The sequence below is a fragment of the Saimiri boliviensis genome, chromosome 15 (genome assembly GCF_048565385.1).
Source record: "Saimiri boliviensis isolate mSaiBol1 chromosome 15, mSaiBol1.pri, whole genome shotgun sequence".
In the NCBI taxonomy this organism is placed as follows: Eukaryota; Metazoa; Chordata; class Mammalia; order Primates; family Cebidae; genus Saimiri; species Saimiri boliviensis.
The window spans coordinates 54,188,197-54,205,017 of record NC_133463.1 but is presented as its reverse complement, the minus strand read 5'-3'; the positions used below and the strand labels follow the sequence as shown (position 1 = coordinate 54,205,017).

Below are 16,821 nucleotides of genomic sequence, written 5' to 3'. Positions count from 1 at the left end.
TTTTTTTTTTTTTTTTTTTTTTTTTTTTTTTTTGAGATGGAGTTTCGCTCTTGTTAACCAGGCTGGAGTGCAATGGTGCGATCTCAGCTCACTGCAACCTCCGCCTCCTGGGCTCAGGCAATTCTTCTGCCTCAGCCTCCTAAGTAGCTGGGATTACAGGCAAGCGCCACCACGCCCAGCTAGTTTTTTGTATTTTTAGTAGAGACGGGGTTTCACCATGTTGACCAGGATGGTCTCGATCTCTCGACCTCGTGATCCACCCGCCTCGGCCTCCCAAAGTGCTGGGATTACAGGCTTGAGCCACTGCGCCCGGCCTGCTTGTGTATTTTTAATGGTGTATACATCAAGTCACTTTCTGTATGCCTGGTCTGAATGCTGTCCAAAGAACTAAGCATTAGGAAGATGGATCCAGGATTACGGAGAGTTGGCCAGCAATTGTGTTTCTCTATGTTTCTTTAGCAAACATTCACTTAGAGCTATTATATAGTAGGTCAGTAGTTTTAAAACTCTAAAAATCTCACTTCCATTTCTATAAAAAGTTGTGCATAAATAAACGGTACACATATTCTACTATACTTTTATAATACATAAAACATATATAAGTATTTTAAAAGATGATTAAAATTCAATAAATATTTGCAAATAATTAAATAATAAAATGTCTCATGCTCTTAGAAAAAATGTTTGAAATAAAATGCTTTATAATTTCTGAAAACAGTAGTTTAATCCTATATGGCAATATTAGAATATAGTTTGCTTATAAATCCTATTTGCTCTTTTTCCTGGGCACTCTCTAAGACTATATTTCCCAATGTCCCATTTTCCAGCATCAGCCCTATGACTGAGCAGCCAATGGAATAGAAGCAGAGGTGATGTTACCATTTTCAATTCTAGTCTATAAAAACTTCCCATGTACTGGCTGAAGAGAGAGGTTTCTAAGGCCTTAGAAGAGGGAAAATCCAAAAGATGAAAAAAGTCTTGAGCCCTAGATGAGTATAAGAAAGGCCACTGCCTATTGGGAATATCTATATTGGACTAATATTTGATCAGTAAATAAACTTTTGGATTAAGTTTTCTGAGTTTGTACATATTACATCAGGTAATGTATGTTAGGTAATAAATACAGCATTTTTAAGATTTATTTCCAAATTCAGTTTTCTCATATTTGGTTTTAATTATGTCATAGTTGAAAATGAAACTTCACAAAGACACACCATAGGCTATGTAAAGTATAAACCTAGGGTATGGTTTAGTGTTAATAATAGCAGGTGTAAATCCATATTTTATTAATCTTTTTGATAACTTAGAATGTTTTGGTAAGCTTCCTGTCAGATCTTAAAGTGTCAGATTGTCTTTATTGGGGGCTGACAGAAAGCTTGACTAGGAGTGAAAGTTGTGAACTTGGTGTTATATTCAAACCAGAGTTTCATTTGAATAATCTTTTTCAGCCACTTCCCTATTTTCTCATTATTAGTTTAGTTAAAACCAACACCTCCAGAAAAGCATGAAACCATCTGACATTAAGATTGAGAATACCAGGGAAAGCAATATATTAAATATTTGTAAAGTTTAATTTCTTCTTTGTTTTTTAGATTAAAAAAATAAAAGTAAGTTATACCATTTCTTTCCATTCCCCAGGGAAGTGAATCATGTAGCCTCATGGAGTTCATGGGCCTTTCACTAAGGATCATCATATATGATACAATATCAGACAATGAAAAGGATAAACTAAACAAGAAAAACAGTTTAGGCAAGAGATAGACAAATAAATGATTAAAGTTGTTAAACGTTATAACAAAAATTACTTTTAAAGTACTGTGTGGGCTTACAAATTATTACAAGATGAAAACAGCATAGATTCCTGAGTGACCACAGATCACAAGAAATGATCCCTACTAAGCTCTGGATCCAAAGCTCTCTCATCTACTCAATTGTTCCCACAAATAAGTTCCTGTTATTAAAAAATAAAGCTCTTCTTTGATTCTCTCTCCCCCAGTTATAATCCTATTTTAAAATTTCTATTTCTTATTTATTTTTAAAAATCCTAGAAGGAATTGTCTTTATCTGTGCTGTCCAGTACAGTAATCACTAGTCACATGTAACTATTTAAATTTAAAATAATTTAATTAAAAACAAAATAATTAAAAATCCAGTTAACTTAGTTACACTAACCACATTTCAAGTGCTCAATGGCCACGTGTAACTAGTGCTACCATATTGTACAGGACAGTGCAGATATAGGACACTGCCATCACTGCCAAAAGTTCTATTGAACAGTGCTAGACTGTAATAGGAAAATTAAAAGTGAAGTCTCCTGATCCAGATTGTCTGGATTCAAATTCCAACATCTACCCATGACATTAGTTAGGCAAATTTGGGGAATTTATTTCTTGTCTCCCTACTTTTTTCCCACTATCTATCAAATGGGGATAATAACTCATTCCTCCTTCATAACTTTGTTGTGAGGTTTAAATGATTTACATGTAAATGCTCTGAACTGTGCCTAGCACATCATAAGTTTTCAAAAAGTATTAGGTGTTCATATTTTTATTGTCACTGACTCTAACTCACCTCTTCATTTTCTTTACACGCTCCCATCAGCCTTCGTCCACCACTGCAAGGTTAGTCAAGGTTTAACAAATTTCTCCATCTTGCCAAATCCACTAGCAAAGTATCAGTCTTCATCTTACTTGACCTGCCAAAGCCCCTGACACAGTTGATCATGTCCCACCTCTTAAAATATTTTCTTCATTTGGTTTCTAAAATATATTCTTTAAATTTTCCCTTTAATGGTTGCTTTCTCTTAAGTCTCTGATGAATTTTCTTTTTCTTCCTGACTTCTAAATGGTAGACTGTTTTAAGCCTCAGTTATTAGCTTTCTTCTTGAATCAAGTTACCATAAATAATATTATCCAGTTCCATGGCTTCAAATGCTACCTGAAGATTACTCCTAAATGACATTTAGTGTTGATTTACTGGGCTCTGGATTAATCTATGCAATTAATCATGTAATAACTGAACTTAGATGTCTAATGGACATCTCAAAATCAAAATCATGTCTAAAACAGAACTCTTGATTCCCCCATGAGGCTGAATTGGCTACTGATGTACCTACCACGTGATTTTTAAGTTTTCAATGCACTTTTCATACATTTAAAAATATTATCTTTATAGAAATTCTGTTAGAATTGCATGTGTCAATTCCACCAGTCAGACAAGCATACTATGACTCAGATCTGCTGAGTAGGTTTTTAAAGAGTCCATATTTAACATATAACCCAGAGTAAGCAATAGAATTAAAGTCTCCTTTTTCCCTCTACATGGTCTCTACTAGGTTATGATGCCTATCAAGTCATACTTAATTCTTTAGAAATGGCGATTTAAAAGATGAGTTTCCAATTAACAGGCAATGGAACATACAAATAGTGTGATAGAAGAGAGATATAACTTAGCCACTATGTGTGTTGGTCGACATACCTTTATAAAGGTTCCTCCTTTACCAATTATTATTAACATATAATTAGCGATATCATCCAGAATCATTTCACTATTCTTTAGGAAGACCCCATTTTGCTGAGTTTCTACTCCTCAGAAGGCAGGTAAGTGGTCTTGTCTGATCTTGAAATCCATGGTGGTACAATGATATTTATTTTTACAATAGTAAATACTATCTCAAAAAATAGAAATCATTATGATATATCATTCATCATATAACTCTTTAACTTAATTACATATAGATCTTCACATAGAGACCATGAAAATCAAGGGAATACTAAACACAAACATACTAGCTGAAAACACGCATAGAATATCTTTGTTTTAGGCAAGTTACTCAATACATCTCATATATTTATGTCTGAAGAAAGAAGCCATTATAAGATCCAGCATTAGAAAACTAGTTCATAACTATAATTACTTTTGATAATTTAATATCTAAGCTACCAGATCATGCTGAAATATTTAAATTTGAAGATTTGTTTCAAATGCTTTTGGAGCTTATGATTCCATTTTTTTCTTAAGAAAATAAAGCATAATAAAAACCTTATTTTAAACACATATACATATATGCACAAATATGGAACTTAGAAACCCATTGAAAATTTGAAGTCCAGTAATTGTAAAACTATCTTTGTTGGCTATGCTACAGTTAAATTTGGGCTTTAAAATAAGAGATAATCTGAATTCTACTGTCAGCAGGTCAAACCTATTAGGTGAGTAGATGTGAATAACTGCAAGTTTTTAGAATGATTAAAAATTTAACCACTATAATGTCACCGAATAGTAATGAAGACAATGACAAAGAGACTATCACTTTGCTATGTAATATACAGGAAGGAACTTTATGATTTAACAAGAAACAAGACTACATTTCTTAAATCTGCCAACATCACAATGTTTTTGAGACAAAAACCTGTAACTACTCATACATGAAAACCAAATCTGTGTTGTTGTAGGATCTCAATGTATGGTCAACGGATCTATAATTTTGTAATACAAACACTATCAAAGAAAGATACATGGGATAGTTATGCCAAAAATGTAAAGACATGAAATTGATCATTGAGAAATACTGAACCTTCTATTTTTGAATTATTCTACACTCTTAACTTCTGTGATATGATCCTCTCAGTGTTTTGGGTTTTTCTTTGTGATTCTTCCTTTATCTTCTTCTTGGGTTCTTCCTCTGTTCCATTCTAAAATGCTAATCTGCTCTTTTATCTGTAGCATACTTCTTGGGCAATTTCAGCCATGTTCATGAGTTTAAGTATTACCTAAACTTTATGATTCCTCAGATTTGTGTCCCTGGTCCTAACACTAACTTCAGAAGTGTTTATTTAAATGTTCTAGATATTTGCACTTGGAAATTTTCACAGATATGACAAATTCAAAATGTCCTAATTCAAAGACTCATCTCTCTTCTTTCCTCACCACTCCTCTTTTTTTTTTTTTTTTTGTGGGGAGGAGGGAACAGAGTCTCACTCTCTCACCCAGGCTGAGGGCAGCAGCTGATCTCAGCTCACTGTAACCTCTGCCTCCTGGGTTCAAGCGATTCTCATGCCTCAGCCTCCGGAGTAGCTGGGACTACAGGCATGAGTCATCATGCGGGACTCTCTTTTGTATTTTTTGTAGAGATGGGGTTTCACCATGTTGCCCAGGCTGGTCTTGAATCCCTGATCTCAACTGATCTGCCTGCCTTGGCTTCCAAAAGTACTGGGATTACAGGCATCAGTCACTGTGCCCAAACCACTCCTCCTATACTTCCAATATCCATTAATGGCACTACCAACCACCCAGTGATACAAGTCAGAAATACGGGTGTCATTTTAGAATTTTCTCTCCTTCACCTCCTCATATGCAATCATTCACTTAATCAGGTAACTGACTACTAATTTTGTCTTCAAAAATTTCCTTAATCTATTATCCCCCCTCTATATTACAATTGGCTTAGTTCAGGGTCTTATCTCTTGTCTGAATTATTGTACTTCTTTGTTAATTCATCCTTAAATGCTCTTTACCAGGTGTGGACTTAAGTTTACTTCTTTACTGTAGCCCCACTAGAATATAAGCTCCAAGAGAAGGATTTCTATCTTCTGTTTCCTTTAGGATAGTCCCTGGCAAATGATAGGTACTCAAAAATTGTTACATAAACAAATGGCAGCCTGAAAGGCCTAAAAGCTATACATAAAGTACATACAAATATGACCATATCAATCCTCTACCGAGAACCTTTTGAAACTTCCTATCATCTGTAATTATGATCTGAGACGCACTATGACCTGGTCCCTATTTATCTACTGGCCTCATCTCTAGCAATTCAGTCCAATATTTTATGTTAAAATTATGTAACTGCTTCTCATTCCTGCACATATCATGGATCTATGCCTTGTTTCTTATGGTTTCTATCTAGAACACCTTTCTAATTGCCTTTTACCTAGGTATCAGCCACTCAAGTCACTGAGATGATACCATTGATTAGGTATAATCTCCAGGAATTCATTCCTGGAATTCCAGGTTGAGTTAAGTGGCCTTCCTCTGAGCATCCAGTGTACCTTCTTATGTAATTCTAGATTCATCACTGACATATGACCTTGAAGCAATCTGTTTAAGTATATGTCCTCTATTATACTGTAACCAACTTGAATTATACATGATTTCTTATTCATCTTTTTCATGTGTCTAACACATGGTAAGTGCTCAATATTTATTTAACAAAAACCCTGAGTGAATTAATTAGTTTCATATATTTTCTAACTTGTAGTCTTATTAATGCACATTTTAGATTCCTAATTTTTAAAAAATTAGACTTTACTTTTTATAGAAGTTTTAGATTTACAGATGTTTGTAAGTTTTAAAGAAAAAAATACAATAAAGTTCTATTAGAGAAGTATAGAAAACCCCTCAATTTCAAAAGGCCAACATATATCATATTAGCACAGCATAGTTAATTATGTATACATATTAACAATTTTGAAAATCATTAAAATATAACCTGTATGTCCACTGGTCCATGAATTAAACTTCATTTATACATTAAAATGCAAAATAATATTTTAAAACACCAAATGAAAAATTCTATAGCAGAAATCAGGTTAAATATCTTTACAACCAGAATATAAAAAATATCAGAGAATTATTTCAATATAACATTATTAAATAAGACTAAATTCCCAGAAGGACAGTTACAATTTATAAAAATCAAGATTAGCCGGGTCCAGGAATTAATGTAACCTTAAATTATTTTGTGCTGTAGATTTATATCTGAATTCTATGTACAAAACCCTAGTAGTCAAACTTAAATTAGATTTAATCCAGCTGCCTATAATTTATTTTGCTATAAAAGAAACACCATATTACATGCTTTTGTTTGTTAAGTAGAAGATATGCTATTATTTCCAAGATACCAAGGATTTAATGTTTAATTGTCAACACCCATTTGAAAAAAGACATTGCTTTGATTCACAAATTTCTTAATTGCTAACAGTGGCTTTTCTCAGTAGGAGTGTTGTATATAATTTATTTTTGCAGATGTGATTTAGCAACTGAATTTTAAAGTAGCAAAGCTTTGAATATCTTCCCTGTCAGCAGAAAATTCCTCCATCCCTGCTGCTGGAGAATATTGCTGTTTGAAGTTTTAACATGGAAATAAAAATTGCAGTGAGAAAACTGATAACTACTGGTAAATGTGGCTTACAAACTGAAAAGGAAGTTGGGTTGTCAGCAATATGAGAACTGTATTATTCACATAAAATATGAAGACTCATCTTCACAGTAACTTGCTGGGAATGGAAATTAATGTAGCTGGTTCCAACTTGAGGAACCTAAAGAAAAGCAAATATCCCACATTTCAGAGTATCTTTGCAAAGGATCAGCAACTGGCAATTGGGTGTCACAGCGTAACTCCTCCCTGAGGAGGAAAGACATTATCTATAGTTTAAGAACAGTAGTCAAGGTTCACTTTGAAGCAGGCTCATTGATCACTGGAAAAAACATCATTGTTGATTTCAGAAAGGTTAACTAGTTTAAAATGCCCTTTCCCTCTGGAACATGTCACCATCCACATATTACTGCAATAAAATGAGTAAGAGAAAAGAAAAATATCTTGTAATGACAACTCAAACATGAAGTTAAAAGTAACATTAAAATTCCTACCCGTTTGGCTGAGCTGAGAAGCGCTGCGACTTTTCCGTGAGAGACCAACAATAGCTACCATTTTGGCCCCAATGCTAGAACGCCGCTTTTTGCTGCTGGTGCCCAAGGCGCCCACTGCAGTGTCAGACTGGCTGCCATCATTCTTCTCCAGCGAGCACATGTCTCCACTGATGCTGGTGCTTTTTGTCATGTTCTTCCCTGATATGCCCATTTGTCTGCTTTGCATTTTGGATGTAAAGACACTGTCAGCCGACGGATCATTAAAAGTAAGGACAAGGGTAAAAAGCAAAAGACAGAAAATGCATTTTAGATGAAACATTTGGAGTATAATTAAATTATATTATCTATGGAACACATTTTTAGGATTTGAAAACTTTCAAATACCATGGTCTTGATTGTGCTTTGCTACTCTGGGCCAACCTTAGAGCAAATACGCAAAATCAGACTTACAATTTTATTTCTGCTGTCAAAGACAAGGTACAAATTCATAAGGTCACAGGAAAAAAAATTCATGAAAAATCAGTGGGTTCATTTAAGAGACTATGCCATCGTGTAAGTGGAAATATGCTTTTAGGGAGCCATACAACATAAGGGAGAAGTTTATAAAAACATTCTTATTTACTTTATTGTTGCTTTCAAAAAGAAATTAGACAAGCGGGAAAATTTTACCAAAAAATAAATAAAGGCCAATAATATAGTATCCAAGAGTGGCCCTGTAAGTTTTTTCATAAGGTTTATCTAATAATGGTTAAATTTTCTCAAAAGGCTTGCCATTTTCATTAGCTTTGAATTAAAAATACTTTATTTCACTTTACTTAATTTAATCATTACTGATACAAATCTATATTACAAAAATAAAGAAGAAAGATTTCCTTCTTGCATTCTTTTGAAAGAAAGAAAAATCATTATCAATTTTCTAGACAGTGTACCAGAAAGTAATCAATGAATCACTGAGGCATGTGAGCTGATTAATCACCTACTACAAGACTAATACTGCAACTGGGAGTAATTAAAGAAATTACTCTGGATTTTTCCATGATTTCTGGGGCGTGGTAGCAGGTAGATTAGAAAGTGAAGATTCTGGAATCAGGCTATCCAGCTAGGCACCATACACCCAAAAGGAATATAAGGCAAGCAGTCTGTTCTGCAGGAATGAAAAGACTTATTTACATGTCAAGTTTTGTTTCAGTATTAGAAAATCATAGTTGCTGCTTTATTTTGGTTCTGATAATGAATGTTTAACAGATAAAGTAATAAAAAAGAATAAAAATAAAGAAACATATCTTTAAACATTATTTAAAGGATGAGAATTAGAAAACTAACCTATTGAGGTGCACTCTTATATCTAATTCAGTATCTTGGTCTTTCAGGAAAAAAAGAATGTGTTTTCTATCCTAGAGTAAAAGCTGGTTAAAGGCTAGGACCACGTATCAATTTTATTAACCTATGAACTATCTTCTCCAAGTATTTAAGAAGGAAAAGACCCAGTGTGAAATTGAAAAAAAAAATATATAGTGATGTATACTATTATATCCCTCACATCCATTTTAAGAAAAAATGAGGCATACATAGGCAGAAACAAAACAGAGAGAGAGACAGGGAGAGAGAAAGTGTGTGTGTGTGTGTGTGTTTGTGTGTGTGTGTGTGAGAGAGAGAGAGACAGAGAGAGAGAGAGAAAAGGTGAGGGGAAAAGAGAGAAGCTAGAAAGAGAGGCTAGAGAGACAGAGAGAGATAGAGATAGACAGAGAGAGATGGATAGAGATAGAGAGAGAGAGATAGAGATAGAGACAGAGAGACACACACACACACACACACACACACACACACACACACACACACAGAGAGAGAGAGAGAGAGAGAGAAACAGCATATGTTTCTATAATATCCTGAACTTATAATTTTCAAGCTTGTTTGATTTTGATAAAAAGTAAAAAGAAAAGGCTTGTTATAGCTTAAAAGGGCCAAAGTTTAATAGAAACTAAGGCTTTAAATACAACTTATGTTCCATAGTCAGAATAACCTAGTGTTTCTGTTATATAGCAATTTTTGGGCAGGCACAACAGCTCACGCCTGTAATCCTAGCACTTAGGGAGGCTGAGGGAAGACGACTGCTTAAGACCAGGAGTTTGATACCAGCCTGGGTAACATGTGAAACCCCCACCTCTACAAAAAACACCTGTAGTCCCAGCTACTTGGGAGGCACAGGTGGGAGGATCACCTGAGCCCGAAAGGTTGGGGTTGCAGTGAGCCGAGATCGTGCCACTGCATTCCAGCCTGGAAGACAGAGTGAGATCTTGCCTCAGAAAAAAGAAAAAAAAAATTTCATTCAAAACATATACTTTTCTAAAAAACCACTGAATCTACTAATTACCAAGGAAGTCGAAGATACTCTCACAAAATTGTATCTTGTGATTCTTGCATTTTAATTTTTATGTTTGAACATCAAGGCCATAAAGAACTTGACCAAAATCAAACAAGATACTATAATAAAATACTAACTAGAAATGATACATCATTTTGTAGACAAATAATATTTTGGGTTTGAAACAGGTACACTTCTCTTCAACCTAACAGCTTTAATAATGTATTATTTACAAAAGGAGTTATTTATTTTTATTCATTTGGTTTTTAGAGACAGTGTCTTGTTCTGTCACCCAGGCTAGGGCACAGTGGCATAACTATAGCTCACTGTTACCTCAAACCCCTGGGCTCAAGTGATTTTCCTACTTTAGTTTCCTAAGTAGCTAGGACCACAGTGCATGCCAGCACACCTGGCTACATTTTTTTCTTTTCTTTTTTTTTTTTTTTTTTGGAGAGACAGAGTCTCATTGTGTTGCCTGGGCTGGTCTCAACTCCTGGATTCAAGTGATCCTCTCTTCTGGGCCTCCCAAAGTGCTGGGATGACAGGTGTGAGCCACCAAACCTGGCCCAAAAGGGGTTATTAAGAGTTTTATAAGATGGACACTCTTTTTATTTCCTTGAATCTTAGAGATCACCAGGAATGAGTTTATGAATAGTAGCACTAGAGTGGTGCGTTTTGATGAGAGAAAGATTGCAGATAGGGTTTCTTTTATTTCTTTACTGGACATCATCTAAAACTATAAGCAAAAAATGTTGCAAGGAAACAAGCTACCAAAATTTTTAAAGTTTTGAGACTCTTGATTTATGAAATACTTTGTTGTAAAGAATTTGTAATTATGGCCAATATTTTTAAATGTCAATGTGGTTAGGAAAAGACTCATTACATTAGCAATTACTTTAAAAGAGAAATTGTATAAGGTTTAGAAATACAGTATATTTCAATACTTCTAGTAGGGGTCTCAGTGACAGGTTTCTAAAGAGCAACTTGGCAATATATGCCAAAAGCTTTAAAAAATAAAAAGGCAACTCTTTAACCTAGCAATTCTACTTTAGAATTTATCATAAGGAAAAACTTAGCAATGTGTACAGATTTAGCTATAATGATATTTATTGCACAACTGATTATAATAGCAAAAACAAAACAAAATAAAAACACAGGGGAAAAACCCACAAATGTCCAACAATAGTGGGTGTTTAAATAAATTATGTTTATCAATAAAAGAGAATGTACTTTTGAAAATGCTGTTATATATAAATGTTTATGGACATAAAATATATTCTTGGTGGGTGTGGGGAGGCAGAAGCAGATATTTGTAACTCAGCTTTGTGTAACATATGTATCAAATATGAAGTTACCTTACTACTTGGGGACACAGGCAAATTCAAATCCCAGAGGTTTTCCAGTGACTGAAATCTAAAAATAGTTGTATAAAATGAAAGAAATATTTTGTGCTAAACTAAGTAATTTGAGAAGACTAGATCCATGAGATGATGTAGCAGTTATCTGCACAAAAGGACAATGAAGAGAATATAAAGAAAAATAAAATTATGTGTTCAGAAACATTATGTTTTTAGGAGAAAAATACAAATGAATGTAGCCAAAAATATGAAAGGATATATTGTGATCAGTGTGCTGAAAGTCATTTTAATTTTTTCTGGTTGATAGTTATGTGTTAAAAAAATGTTTGTCTTTTTCTATTTTGTTTTTTCTAGAATAAACATAAAAAGTGTTGGTAATTTAAAAAAATTAAAACAGACAAATGAAAACAGCAAGCGAAGACCAATATTGCTTCCTCTTTTACGTAAGTCAAATTATTCAACCTACATTAGTTCATGTCATGGGTTAAAGGTACAATATGGATTTCTAGCTAATCCTAACAGATTACTATATATTGACTGTTGATCTAGGATATTTTATTCCAGAAATTGACACTGTCTCTACATTTCTAAATATTGTTTTACGCATATTTCTAATTTTTTGGCTTTAGAAAAATAAAACTGTATATATTTAATATTATCATAGTGAAATATGTAAAATTTCCAACACGAGAGATTGATTTATGGCAAAATTATAGTTGTTGAAAAGTTGTATCCTGAATGGTTAAAGACAATGGCAAATCTAGTATTGTCAATCATTAGGAAAAAAGTAACAAATAACTAAAAAGCAAGTGGAACACTTATGTATTCCCCAAATACATAAATAGCATATTAGAGATAATTGGAAGATGTGATTAAATTAAATGACATTGACGAGCTATAGGGCCAAAAGTTTTCACTGAGAGGTTCAAATGAATAGAAGTAAGCAGTTTGGCTCTGAAGGTAATAGCAAACTTGAGACAAAGACAAATTCTGAGTTTTAAGAATGTATAGTCATGCCTAAACAAATATTTCATCACATTAGAGCTGAGAAGGTAATTTGGAAATAATTTACCAGGGAATGAAAGACTGGGGTGATTCTATGGAGGCTCAGCAGCTAATACAATAGAGTATTGGGACTGTGGCACAGAGACAGAAAAGACATTGAAGGATAGGAAGTACACAGAGATAGTTGCAGGAGTGAAACTATTTGTAACATCTTCGGCGAGGAAGTGGTAATAGAGAGGACTTGTAGTGTTCAAGAGTTTGAAGACAATAGCATTCCTGGTAGACTAGAAACATACCCAGTAGGACTGGCCAAGCTTCTAAATGTGGTATCTTGAAAAGCTTATTTCCTTTTCCTTCCCACTGTTGTGCTCCCTGAGCCAGGTACCACAAATTAACTGAATACCTTTTACTGTTATAACTCATACTTCATTGTACCAGTTGGCAGTCACTGGGTAAATGTCTGGATTGCAAAGTGCCATTTCTTGCGTGCTATTTGCCAGGAAAAAAACAGCAGCAACAACAAAAACATCTGGTTTCTGTCTAAAGTTCTCCTCTTATTAAAAACTTCTCTACGTTAAACACCATTCCTTTTCTAAAACGTGGTAGTTGAAATTATTATCCTAATTTGCTATTTCATAAACTTTATTTCACTTTAACTCAAATCACCATCTATGACTTTAGGCTAGTAAAATAGTAGTCATTTATACAGCAAAGATTTATTGAACACCTATTATGACAAATATGGGAATACAAAAATGATATGAAATCATCTCTTTTATTAATTTACTAGCAAATCTCAGCATGTAAAATGCAAATATGACTGCATAAGAACTTGGTTTTGGTTTACAACTGAAATCCCAGTGGTCAACTCTAATGTCAAGAAACCCTAGTTAAGGTAAATGAAAATCTCTCTTTGGACAGTATGTAAAAACTAAGTTTTTCATACTAATTCTTTGATTTCTGGAGATGACAGAAATTTAAAGTTTAGTATTTTTAACATTATTGCAAGTACTATATATAAATACATTATGTTAATATGCTACAATGTATTAGTATACGTAGTATCTAAATGTATTAGAGGGTGTGTGTGTGTGTGTGTGTGTGTGTGTGTGTGTGTGTGCGTGCCTATGCAACAAAATGTCCCGGGTTAGGGAGAAATATTTGGCTAATTAAAGTATATTTAGTCAAAAACATCTGCCTTGATTAAGGCCATTAGTAGTTAATCTATGTTTAAGGTTCTTAAGTCGTAGGTTTCATGGCAGGAAGCAGTACGGTGGTCACAAGGTAGCTTACTGCTTACTTGAGATAATTTAAGGAGCATCCAGGAGGCCTGTAATTTCCAAAATTCGTTTCCCAAGAGCTTGTTAATGCCAAAAATTCCAATATATTAAAGATTTCTCTTTTTAAAAAAAGACTTGTTTCTTAAAGTTTGCTGCCTTTTAACATGTCCATTTCTGGGATTTGGACATTCATGTAAAAGATATTTACTTTGAAATAAATAAAAATAAAAATAAATAAAAAATAGTAGGCTATGTAGCAGGTGCTATTCTCAAAATTAAGAGGTATAGCACGGAAAGGACAGAAAATGCTCCTGTTTCATGGAGCGTTCATTCATATTGTCATAGTGAAAGGCAGTAAACAAGTAAATAATTGATAATTTTAGATGGTGATATGTGATCTGAAGAAAATAAAATGGAATAAAATGATAACAAGGGACTGAAAAGTTTGGGGACAACATTAAACAAGGTTGTCAAGGAAGTCTTCTCTGAAGAGGAGACAATTGAGCTGAGCCCTGAATGATGAAGCCAGTCACATGGAAGAAGTGTTCTAAGCTTAGAGAGGAGCAACTGCAAACATCCCGAGGCAGGAATGAGAATGTTTGCTAGAGGAAATTTACAAAACTAAATATAAATGGAATGAAGTGAAGGTGAGCATTGTAGATAGGATGAGGCCTACATGTGTGGGGACAAATGCATGGGCTGCATGACTTACTCTTATTTAACTGCCTGTTCAGAAATTACATCAGAGCTGTCCTAGGACTGTGAGAACAAGGATTGCATGGGTTATTGTATCAGAAGAGTTGGAATTCAGTTCAGTATTATGTCTCCAAATATAATATCAAAGGGCATTTTGGAGAGATCATAACTATCTTCCTTAAAAGTGAGAAATTTATGAAGGCTAAATCATTAAGGAAATTAGTAATATTTCTTTATTAATTGAACATACAAACATTTATTTAAACTCTTAAGTCTGTCTATATATTAAACCTTTACTATCTCTTGAATTTTAAGTTCTCTACCAAATTATTGAATAATAGACCTCTTCCTCCACCATGAGTTTAAAGGAAGTTACTTTAAAGAAAAATTTTAAATGTATTACTTTACATATAATAAGTATGTGTTTCTTTTTCTTGTTTATCACACCACGCTCATGGTTCTTAATCATTTGTCTATCATCAAATGATAATTTTCAGTATCTTTTATTATGCTAGATATATATCCCTGCGCTCTCTCTAGCTGTGTTTTGTCTTCCCAAAAAACAAACACAAAACCTACATTTAAAATGTACATGTTTCAATAATAGGTGTCCCTTGCTTTCTCTCTCGGTTTAAGATAAAAATGTATACAGAGATTATGATTTTAAAATGTCTTCATTATAACATGTATCTTACAAAAACTGTATCTTTTCTCTGATGATTTCAGCTGCTTTTAAAAAAAATCATCCTCAGAGAGATGACCTGATTTCCATTTTGTTTCTTTTTCCTTTTGAATTTTTAGTTCAAACATTTCTGGACTCAGCTAATTTAAACCATAGTAAACATCTTGACACAAATTGATTGATTCATTTGGCAAACATCTATCTTGCATCTACTTGGTGTTTGGTCCCAAGGAAGCAAGTGGGGGCTGAAATCGTACCTGCCTTCCATACTCTGGCATATAGGGGCTGAAACTGACAAAAATAAAGAATACATTTTTTTCTTTACATAAAGAGGGAATTTTCTCTAATTGTTCTGTTCAAAGCAAGCATCTGTTTCTAATTATCTACCTAGAGGTGCCACTTTTTCTAATTTGTGCAAAGCCTCCATTTAGGCAAATGGTAGCTTTGGCCCTGTGGTCAATAAGAACAATGAATAAGACACGAGATATAGTTATTATCTAAGGGGCATATGGTTTAGGGGTACAAATATGAGTGAAAATATTTATAAAAATTAGCAAAAAAAGTTATAAGTACAGAGAAAAGGAACATAAATCCAGTGTTATAAAATTTCACTGGAGGGAAGGATGCTATTGAGAATCAGAGATGAGAAAAGCTTTATAAACCTGCATCTTGAATGATGGGTAAAAATTATGACTTGTAGAGAGAAAGAAAAACATTATAGAAAAGAGAATATTATAAATAAGAATACAGTGGTTAGAATGCATGTCATGCTTTTAAGATAAGTAATGCAGTTTGGCCAAATTGCAAAGTGTTACAGCCTAAGAATAGTAAAGACAAATCCAGAAAATCAGTCAGACCCACATTATATGCGGGCTTATAGATAAAAGGTGTTATTAAAGTGATGGAGTTGGACAATAACATAAAAACTGTAAATAAGGAACTTTATGGCTGGGCATAGTGGCTCACACCTGTAATTCCAGCACTTTGGGGGGCTGAGGCAGGTGGATCACCAGAGGTCAGGAGTTTAAGACCAGCCTGACCAACATGGTGAAACCTTGTCTCTACTAAAAATACAAAATTATATGGGTGTGGTGGTGCACCCCTGTAATCCCAGCTACTCGGGAGGCTGAGGCAGGAGAATTACTTGAATCCGGGAGGTGGAGGTTGCAGTGAGCCGAGATTGGGCCATTGCACTCCAGTCTGAGTGACAGAGTGAAATTCCATCTTAAAAAAAAGAAAAAAAATAAGGAACGTTATTTAAAATAGTGGATAGTCATTTACACTCTTCTGTTCTCCTTGTAGGTTGGATTATACTTAGCCCCTTGAAGACAGAAATGGCCTTTTGACTTGTTGTAACTAATGAAATGTCAGTGGAAATGCATCATGTCACGTCTGGGTAGAAGCATTTAATTGGAGGGGTTCAATTCCAACCTCTCTTTTCCCCTGCTATTGGGACTGCAGAACACTTCTATCAGACCAGAACCCTGAGTAACTGTAGTCAGCAGAAGATCCTTGCTCACTTGGACTATTCATGTTGCATGAATCAGAAATAAGCTTTTGTTGGTTATGCCACTAAGAATTCAAGTTTGCTTATCACAGTAGCACAATGTAGCCTGTCCTGACTAACAAACATAAATTGCAGTAGGAGAGACTGGCTACAGAAAAATCAATTGGGGGAGTTTAGAGCAATATACCGGGGGAAGAAATAAGAACTTAGCCTAGTGTATGGCTATTATTAATAGAAATCAAAGATTAATGTAAAAGTTATTTGAAAGAAACCATCTACAC

The 16,821-nt window shown here is 34.1% G+C and overlaps 1 protein-coding gene across 49 annotated transcripts in view; it reads right to left on the bottom strand.

Moving 5' to 3' along the window:
• Positions 1-16,821, bottom strand: part of RIMS2 (regulating synaptic membrane exocytosis 2) — a 730,833-nt gene that overhangs the window by 84,507 nt on the left and 629,505 nt on the right. For 35 of the 49 annotated variants that reach the window (XM_074387016.1, XM_074387028.1, XM_074387027.1 and 32 more), the window contains one exon: positions 7,651-7,892. The exons of the other annotated variants lie outside the window; for them this stretch is intronic. In XM_074387016.1, the coding sequence (XP_074243117.1) occupies positions 7,651-7,892 (242 nt within the window). The remainder of the gene's footprint in view (positions 1-7,650; positions 7,893-16,821) is intronic. 49 annotated transcript variants of the gene reach the window in all.